The sequence below is a fragment of the Danio aesculapii genome, chromosome 25, assembly GCF_903798145.1.
Source record: "Danio aesculapii chromosome 25, fDanAes4.1, whole genome shotgun sequence".
Taxonomy (NCBI): Eukaryota; Metazoa; Chordata; class Actinopteri; order Cypriniformes; family Danionidae; genus Danio; species Danio aesculapii.
The window spans coordinates 7,954,233-7,964,891 of NC_079459.1; the positions used below are offsets into that span (position 1 = coordinate 7,954,233).

Here is a 10,659-nt window from a genome sequence, read left to right on the forward strand (position 1 = left end):
TTCCTTCACTAGGATGCTCATATTGATTAATACATTTTCCCCCCATTCATAAGTAAATGAGTGGCATGTCTTACATATTCATCTTTGCTTTATTGGCTCATAGGACTGTGTTTGTGCCTGTATTTCTACACAAGTGCTCATTTGTCTTCTGTATATTTCAGGGAAGTGAGCTGTTTATGACGGATGAGGAGCGGTTGGCAGCTGAAGCTCGACATGAGCTGGACAGACAGGAGTTAATGCATCAGAAGAAAGTGGCATTAGAGACCAACAAAATTGTCAAAGAACAACAGGAGAAAGAACGCCAGTCAGTAAAAAAATATACTCTAAACATTTCTTCTTGCTAATTCAAATACTTAGTACATTTACATGGACACCAAGACTTGAGACTAAGAGTCTGCCATGTAAACAGCGATTTTTGATTAACTTAATCTGACTAAAGTCATAATCAAACTAAATAGAAATGGAATTAAGACATGTGGAGTATGCCGATTTTAGACATATTATTAAAGGGTAAAAAGTAAATAACACGGTGAAAATGTGGTAAAATCTGAAAACGTGGTAAAGATCAGGGGGCTTTCTTATTCTGGATTGCTGAATAAGAAAAAACTGTCGGTTAGATTTTGGGAAGTGGGTGGGCGGGTCAATCGCTGCTTTTGAAAACACTATTGGTTGGGTTTTGGGACAGAGGAGGGTGGACTAGTCGATTGGTCAGTCCGTCGACAGCGACCTCTGGTGGATTTACGCGAGAAGAGCAGGTGAGAATGGCACTCGCAAAAGAAATTTGAGATCTGAAAAAGCATACACAGCGGCCTGTGGTGGATTCGTGAAAACAAAAACTGCAAAAAAGTAGCTCCTGGGACATATTTGGTGCTCTCCAGAAATGTATAGAGCGTTACGTTTTCAGAATGAGCCTGGGCTGGAGAGTACACTACCTTCTGAACCCCTAATGCTGGGAATTAAGATCTAACTAAAATGTTTTTACAAATTTACAAAAAAAAAAAATGTATATATATATATATATATATATATATATATATATATATATATATATATATATATATATATATATATATATATATATATATATATATATATATATATATATATATATATATATATATATATATATATCACATAAAAGTCCTAAAAGGTAGACATAACAATGTTTGGAAACATCAAATATCTACCAAAATAAACTCGCAAAAACAGACAAAACTATAACTATATTGTAGTTGTTAGGTTTTTTAATATTTAAAAGAACTCTGGGTATTAAGATTATATGGCTTCATGTAATGAATGCTAAAATAGGTTGAAGAAAAATTTATGCTATTTTAAAATAATAATATTCATTTTGGACTATATTGTACTATATTGTAATATTAATTACCATTATTCACTTTAATATAACATCTGAATTTGATCAGTTTGCTAGAATCATAGCCACTAGTGAAAAAAATATAATTAAAATTTCTTCATGAAAAAGTTATCAGTTTTATTGATTATATCGGGTTTTGCAGGAGGAAGATGGAGATATCTCAGAAGGCTGCAGAGGAGGAAGAGCGCTATCGCAAAGAGATGGAAAGGTAACACTTGTGCAATCCTGCCAAGCAATATCACCTTCAAAGTAAATAGACCTCAGAAGGCAGACTGGAGTAAATTGATGATGATAAAAGCAATGCTCTGTGGGATGCAGTCTGTTTGATATTTCATAGGTCACCTCTAATTTTCACAACCCTTGTTTTTATTCAGTAAAAAATGAATTTATCATTGAAAATGTACATAATTTATCAAAATGCATTTAATGTTAAGCAAAGAGTTCACGCAAACATGAAAATTACCCCATAATTACCCCTCCCTCAAGCCATGCTCTGTGTATGACTTTTTTCCATCAGACTAACACAGTTGGAGTAGCTTTAAATTTTACCCTGGCTCTCCCATGCTGTATAACAGTGTTGGATAGAGGCTTTTTTTATTTTGAAACTTGAAACCAAACCTAATAAATCCATCTATAAACTAACCCATAAGCCACCAGGGGGTTAACGCATGTCTTAAAAAGCGATGTTTTTGAAACAGAAATATTGGGTAAGCTAAATTGTCCGTAGTGTATGTGTGTGAATGAGAGTGTATGAGTGTTTCCCAGTGATGGGTTGCAGCTGGAAGAGCATCCGCTGCGTAAAACAAATGCTGTATAAGTTGCCGGTTCATTCCGCTGTTCATTCCCCTGATTAATAAAGGAACTAAGCCAAAAAGAAAATAAATGAATGAGTGAATAATTATTAACTCCAACTATGCCTAACTCCAGAAAGCTTCTTGATTGAGTTGGGGTTCATTTTTAAATATGTATCTTAACAGAAATCACCTCAGGATATCTGACTGTCCATTTTTTTTATCCATGTGTTATGTCTATGTCAGAATTGAAGCCGCTGAGAGGAAACACCACAAAGAGTGGGAAGAAGATTGGGGCTCCAAGGAAAAATCCAAATCTGTTTCCCCAGCCCCTTCTCCATCCCCCCCACCACCCACACGTCTCGCACCTTCACCCAAACCTAAAACCTCCAGTAAGTTGGCAATACCTATAAATCTCCTTAGTGCATTAAAATTAAAGTGCTAGTTCACCCAAAAATTACAGTTATGTTATTAATTACTCACGCCCATTTCATTCCAAATCTCTGAGACCAACATTCATCTTCATTTTTAGATGAAATTTGAGAGCTCCCTCATCCTCCATAGACAGCAAGATTCCTGACTTATTCAAAGTCCAGAGAAAAAACAAAAGAACATAATCTAAACAGGCCAAATGTCTTCAATTGGGATATTGTCAAGTTTAGAGAATACTTTTGTGTGCACATATAAAAATAATTTGTTCAAAAATATTTCTCCTCTGTGTCAATATATGGCGCACATTCATGTGTTGTGCTTGGTTATACCTCTGATGTACTACTTCGGATGTGCCTGTGCTTTGTTTTAAACAAAGGAAGTGTCATACAGGCACATCAGGGTAAAATAAGTGCACATTAAGGCTGATCTATACTTCTGCGTCAAGTGCATGCGTTTGTTTTTCCGCAGCCTGTCACATAGACCTCACCGCGGCTGATGCCGATGCTGATGTGCACCTCTCAAAAATGTAACTACACATTGCAATGTAGCGCAAGCTCTGTGATTGGTCGGCTTGATAGCTGTGACGAGTGTGGGCGGTGATGAGAGCTGCGAGCCGATGGGGTGATTGTTGTGTTGAGTCTCTTGAAGGAGCTCCAGATGGAGACTTTTGTTTTGTGTTTACCTTATAATTAAAGTTGTTGCACATCTCTCGGTTCCCGCCTCAAAATGAGCAGGATTGAGCTACTTGTAGCATTCAGGAAAAAAAAAAACAATACATCTGCGAAGAAACACGACACAGAGGAACATAAAAACCTACTGCCAGCTAACGTTTCGGAAATGTTTTTGTAGAGCAACACAAACAGCAGACAGAAGTATAAATGCACGGCTAAGCGCAAGACATGAGATCACTCGACACAAAAGTATAAATCAGCCTTTACTCATGAATGTGTGCTATATACTGACACCGAGATGAAAAAAGCTGTTGATTAAACTCATTAATTTTGTTGTATGCAAGCACAAAAGTATTTGAACCACTGAAGGCTTGGGTTTTGTTTTGAGAATGTTTTTTGGTTCCTTTCTGCACTTCTGGAAAAAAGTCAGTAACCTTTCTCTCTATGGAGGATGACTGAGCTCAGTATGGGAAATATGGCAGTAGTAATTGTTTACATAATTTTCATTTTTTGGGTGAACCAACCCTTAAAATAGCTTTAGTACGCAGCTGTCAAATCCAGTTCCTGGAGGGCCACAGCTCTGCACAGTTTAGTTAAAACCCTGCTTTAACACACTTACCTGTAGGTTTTAAAAGCTGTGTCTCAATACTAAGTACAAAGTTCGACCTTGCATCCTTAAAAGTTCAGACTTGCCAAGATCAGACTTGGAAGAATGAACTCCCAAGGACGTGAGGACACACATCATCGGTTTCACTGTATATTAGCAATACAATTATTTAATTATGTAAAGCATGGCCTTATAATTAATATTATATTAATGTTATGAATAAATATTTTTGATTTTAATAAAATAGAAATGTAAATAGCCAAAAAATATGGAGTAAAATGGGTTATTATACACAGACTCGTGTCTTTGATTACCAGATTTAATAAACTACAATGGACATTATACAAGTATACAAGTACAAGACGTGAACAATAGGAAATAAAGATAACATTAAACAATTTTGTGAACTAAGACAAACGGTAAACAAGTCATAACATAATCAAAGACCATTATAAAATGGAACAAAATAACACTGCCAAAATAATACACCTGAGAACAAATGATAGATTTAAAAGACTAAAAACTGTCAGTTAGTTATGCACAAGATGTATTAAATATCATGTTTTAACTACAATGGACAGATGAGATCCAGCGGTATATCTAAGATGGACTGGCCGATGTAAAGCTGCTCTGGCGGGGGGATGTGATGACAGAGCTCCCGCTGACAGCCCAGTCCACATAAATTAAAGTACATTGTTGAATACGCGATATCTTTGTAAATAAACTGCAGATTCGAATTTAAAAGAACTACATTCTCACCTGACAAACTCTTAAAACTTTGTGTCCCAACAGAGGAGTGTTTTTTAAAACCGTGCAAGTTTTCTCTTCCGCCATTAGCTTTTGCTGGTTGGGCTCCAATGCATTCTGGGATACTTGTGCTTCACAAGTTTGCACAAGTCACCTCAGGATGCATCCTTGGCAAAAGGGGTGGGGCAAGTACACATCCGGGAATTTTATCTGTACACTGCAAAAATCGATTTTCGTACTTAGAATTTTTGTCTTATTACTACTCCAAATATCTAAAAAATAATCTTAAATCAAGAAGAATTTTATAAACAAGTGTTTATAAACATATTGTCTTGTTTCAAAAAATAACATGCCAAAATTAAGTGAGTTTTTCCTTAAAACAAGCAAAATAATCTGTCAATGGGGTGAGTAAATTAATCTTGTTTTTCCTTTTGATATAAGATACATTTTTTGGTTATATTTTGTTATATCGCTTGTTTTAAGGAAAACTCACTTAATTTTGGCATATTATTTCTTAAAACAAGACAATATGTTTTTCTTGTCTATACAATTCTTCTTGATTTAAGAATTTTTAGATATTCGGATTAGAAACAAGACAAAAATCTAAGTAAGAAAATTATTTTTGCAGTGTACTTGGCAAGTTGCAAACTTTGAATTTGAACAGTTCTTCAATGATGGTTGATGACGTTTGACGAGGACACAATAATGCATATACAGACAAGAACGCATATTGAGAAACAGCCAAACAAGCCTAAAGAACTCAATTAGCTTGATTATGTGTGTTTAATATGTGTTAAAGCTAAACTGTGTGGATTTGTGGCCCTTCAGGAAATGGATTTGACACCTGTGCCTTAGTAGAACAACAATATTCTTTAAAGGTGGTCAAACAAGCATGTTACCCTTGAAATACACAAATATTACGACTTTCTCCTCTGCATGAACAGATGTGCATTCTTTTTGGGAATGCATCATCTTTTTTCTGTGTGTTCTTTTGTTTTTCTGTCTAATTTGCCTTTCTGGTGTGCCATGTTTGTCACTTTATGATACCATCAGCTGCTGAATCCTACGAAGAAGAGACCGGAGAAGTAAGTAAAGGATTCAGATAGCTTTACAGACTTCTTTTCAGTTGCCTCTACTTTTTTTAAATATTTAAACTGCATGTAGACTATCATCCATCTAATTTTGTTAGGTTGGATCTTTTGGTAGCTTTTCTAAGAATGAATCTACAGAATGCACCATATGCTGAGTTTGTGTCTGTGACTTAATGTATCGCCTTTGCTGTCTTAGCATTCGGTTGGTTCTACCGCTATGAAGGAAAGTTGCCTACACTCAAAAAGGTACTACAAGCATGTTGTGCTGGTTTGGTGTGCTAGAGCAATAGATTTGTTGTTCATCTTGGAGATTTGTCTGAAGTTGTTGTTTGCTTGGTAGTTGAGTTTAAGTCAATCAGGTAAACCCCTTAAATCCCTTTGGATATTTAGAAGGGAAAAGAAACCAAGAAGAAGAAGAAGATGTCCAAGACTGACACTCTTCCAACTGAGAAAAAAAGCAAAAAAGAGATGGAGTTTGAGTTGAAACTTGCAAAGGAGAAGGAAGAAATACTTGAGCGAGAGAAGCAGATGAAAATCAGCAGGCTTCTGCAAGAGGTATCTGATTCCTTCAAGTGAGGTTACAGTGGGGTTTCTTTACTCTTTTTTTTTTACGTGAGCAATTGATTCAATCTTTTTGGTACTCTGACCTTCACTTATATTTGTTGTACCCTTCCCAGTAGGGTTGGGACAATAAATTGTTGCATTTGGAATCAAGAAATTATTCTCCATGAATTCTGGAATTTTTTGGAATACATGGTGATTCTCTCTTGAATCGATTCTGAGCTTACTTTTTACCACCAAAAGGATCTGTATGCTTTACAAACTAGCTGCCACATTCTGCCAATCCTGAAACAGCTGCTTGAATGTAAAACAATCATTTAAAGAAGTTAATGATAAATGAAATGACCTAGTCAAATTACAAGAGTATTCACAGTGGGCTGTGTTTACATTATTCAAATGGAAAAAAAGCTGTGGCGCACCAATTTTTGTACCAATTGCTGTTTGACAGGTTGTAATTTGAGTTTTTCAAGCTCAAGGAGCACTGCATAGATGTGGCTTTTACTGATTGCAGTGATTATTAAGGAGGAAGGTGAAGGAGACCACTTACAGTACATGACTGAAAGCACAAGCACACTTCTTCATGCTCATGTATGAATAAAAGCTAGCCTAAAACGCCAACTTCTGTTAAAAACTAAGCTCAGAATCGATTCCTGAAAGAATCGCAATGCAATCCAAAAGTCTAAGGGTTGATCCATGAATCACAATACATCGATATATTGTCCCAACTCTACTTTCCAATGCCAGTCCAACAAGTTTTCGATGGTATCAAAGATTCCATGCTGTGGCTGTGGCTTTACTTATCATCTAGGTGTCAGAAACTGAGAGGGAAGATTTGGAAGAGTCTGAGAAAGTGCAGCACTGGGTGGAGAGGCTCTGTCAAACCAGACTAGAGCAAATCTCCTCGGTTGAAAACGAGTCTCCAGAGGTAAAGTCTACCACTCAACGTCTTAATGTGTTGGTCTTGTAAGTCATAGGTTTATAGATCCGTTTTCTAAGCATTTAAAGTGTACCCTCAGATGTCTCCAACACGCTCCCCGGCATCAACTGGTCCCACCAGGCGGAGGTTCCCTGGTGGCTTGACGTTGGCCACTACTGATCTAGATGACATCAACTTAGATGATGTGGATCAGAGTCTAAGGCAGCCTTTAAAAAGATTAGCCCCAACTCCACCTACATCCAATCAACCTCCACCTCCCTTACCTCTCCCTCCACCCTCACCCCGACTTTACCACTCAAACACCCATCGACCCCAATCTCCAAGATCACAGCACCCAATGCAGCCAAGGCCAGCCCCTCAACGTCCACCTTCCCCACCAGCTTCAAGGGTGCCCCCTTCCTCAATCGGTCGTAGCCGGCCTCCACCTTCTGCCCCACTATTCTCCTCCAGGGGTCTATCCTCATTTCAGCCACCACCCCCTCCTCCACCACCACCTCCACCTCCACCCCCACCTCCTCCACCACCACCTCCCCCACCCTTGCGCATGGATGATAGGTACCATGCAGGGCCTTCCAGTTATCCCCGCTCCCCAAGCTTATCTGAACAAGGAAACAGGTTTGGGGACAATGGTACCTGGCAGAGAGGAGGATTCCACTCCACTGTCCCCAGCGAACTTTCACGCCCTTCCAGCCCAAAGGTTGACCATGATTTGATGGTTAGCATAGTCAGCATGTTTTTCAGTGGGAGAGTTAATCGCATGTGTTGAATAGAGGTCTGTAGTCACGTTTTATCCAATTAATGCATGGGTATTGATATTTTCTATAAGGTAGAGCCAATGTTGCTTATGCAATATTGAGCAAAAACCTGTAGGGATGCAAATCCTGTGTACTGAAATCTCTTTGCTGTTTCTCTTGCTGTTTCCAGTCTTTGTGGATATTTAGATGCATGCAGTTTTTGTGTGGAACTGAATATTGCAGTCTGCTATCAAAAAATGTTACTTATAATTGATTCAGAGTTGTGGTGGATTGATTTTTTTCTCTCTTTTTTTTGGTTGAGCATACATGTACTGTATGCATACTTTGAGTGTGTTGATTTGCAGATGAGGTTTGTTCAAATACTGACCATCATTTTGGGTGAAATGCATGCTGGATTGCGATTTGATTATCTTGTAAACACAATGACTCCTGCCAATACAAGACTACTGAAAATCTAATCTTGTGGCTCAGGTGATGAGAAACACATCTCACGCTAGCAGGATATCAACTTCTAATAATCCTCTGGTGAGTCCTGTAAATGATGCATGCTGCACTGGAACTTTGTCTTCATTTTAGAGGATGAATCAGTCTTGCTGCACTTGTGTAACATGTACTGCTAGTTTAATTTGCAGAGAATCCACCCTTATGAAAAAAGTAGTGTACTTCAAGTTCAGTTCATGAAGTATACTTGTGTAAAAATATTTTTAAAATATATTTCATATTGTAAGTATTTACTAGTATACTTGTAAGTGTACTACTTGAATACCACTTGTATCTAAATTGGCTAACTTGGTATATACAAGTATATTTTTTTACTTGAACTATAAGTGCAACAGTAGTAAACTTAAAATGCACAATTAGGTCGCAATTAGGTTTTTTATTTGCACTGCAAATTTGAACATATTGCTTTTGTTTACTTTTGTAATACTTATAGTAAATAATCAATTTGTGAAAGCATACTTTTGACTTATCCTCTAAAGTTTACACATTTTATACATTCTTATAGGACTGGCAAAGGACCTCAAGCCTTAAGCCTTGTCTCTGAAACTGGGGAAAATCAAAAAGAAAAATAAATAGCCCTTAATCAAAAGAGAAAAACAACTACTATGACCTAATTATACGTAGAATATGTATTATACTTTTAAGTACACAGTAAAAAGCGATTTGTTACTTTACTTGTGAAAAAAGTGAGTAAACCCATTGCCTTAAAATCGACAAGTTGACTTCACTTAAAAAAGTTAAAAATGTTATGCTGTGATCACATCAGACGCGGAACCTTTGAATAAATCACTCTATTCATTTTGAGTTTACTCGCTTTATTCACGCGTCAAGGTCACTTCACAATAGACGCTTATTCACGTCATAGCCAGGGCTTCTGTCTGCCCGGTGATTCTAGCTTCATTGCTAAATGGCTAACATAGATTTTATTGAGAGAAAAGCTGTGTTTATGTGCTTTAAGAAGTCTGAAAAACAGCATATACTGTATTTGTTCGGCGCCATGTCTGAGTGCACTAGACCCTTTCAGAGGTGCATCCAGCTCTGTAAGTTCATCAACTCCTTCAGAAAATATACCTGGATGATGGAGACTTTCAGCGGTTCTTCTCGACTGAGCCGAGCCTAGTTTGATAAACTGTTGTCTGGTATCAGCAAAAGGATGTTACCTCAGGACACCAACAACGGGCCCTACATCATAATCACGCCCTACAAGAAAAAGCTCCTGATTGGTTAACGTGGTGCAAATGTCCACTGAAGTTCAGATTTTCCAACTGGAGGGATTCGCGCGAAACAAGCATTAAGCATGTCAAATGTGCAAAACGCACAACTCGTGCTGCTTCATTTGAGTGAATTGTGTCATTCGTGTGAAAGGTGCCACGGGATGTCTATTCGGATCTTTACTTAACATGTAAATCACTCAGGCTTGACACTTCATCTGTGTCTGGTGTGAACGCAGCATTAAGTTGACTTAATTTTTATAACTATGCACATAGCATATTTACTTAATGATTTTAAAGCAATGGGTTTACCCACTTTTTTTTTTAAAGTAAAATCAACTACAGTAATCACTTTTTACTGCGAATATAAGTTAATTAACTAGACTTTCAAGTCAAGTATACTTACGTGCAAATTTAAGTATGTTTCTAAGTACATAAAAAAGTTAATTGAACTTTTTTTGTTTTTATATTTTTCTTTCTTTTTTGTTTAAAATAAGTATGCTAATAGCACGCTTGAATAAAGGGCTTCCAATAGCTCTCTATGCTAATATATCTCTAGAATTTTCCCCACAGGTAGTGCATTACGAAAAATTCATACCACATTTAAGCAACCCAGGCTCATTCTGAAAACGTAGTCCCGTGTACGTTTCTGGAGACCGCGAAATATGTCCCGAGAGGTACATATTTTTACAGTTTTTGTTTTCGCGATTCCACGAGAGGCCGATGTGTGCGTTTTATCATATCTCAAATTTCTCTCACGAGTGCCGTTTGCGGCCGCTGTTCTCGCATAAACCCACTAGAGGCCACTGTCAACCGAACGTCTGTCTGACTGGCTGCATGACTGGATGACTGATTGGCCGGCCGACCAATTGACAGATCCACCCTCCTCCTTACCTAAACCCACCCAATTTTATCGATTGGCATGCCCACTCACTTACTTCCCTAAAACCCAACCAACGATTTACGAAAGCCATCCAGAA

General features: G+C 37.6%; 1 protein-coding gene across 3 annotated transcripts in view; it reads left to right on the plus strand.

Annotated features, from left to right (window-relative positions):
- Positions 1–10,659, plus strand: part of ush1c (Usher syndrome 1C) — a 60,582-nt gene that overhangs the window by 26,047 nt on the left and 23,876 nt on the right. For 2 of the 3 annotated variants that reach the window (XM_056452241.1, XM_056452243.1), the window contains exons 12-15: positions 162–304; positions 1,518–1,583; positions 2,413–2,558; positions 5,677–5,708. In XM_056452241.1, coding sequence (XP_056308216.1) covers positions 162–304; positions 1,518–1,583; positions 2,413–2,558; positions 5,677–5,708 — 387 coding nt within the window. Of the gene's footprint in view, positions 1–161; positions 305–1,517; positions 1,584–2,412; positions 2,559–5,676; positions 5,709–5,910; positions 5,961–6,104; positions 6,270–7,083; positions 7,201–7,291; positions 7,910–8,438; positions 8,493–10,659 lie in introns of all 3 variants that reach the window. The other variant, XM_056452242.1, reaches the window with a different exon arrangement.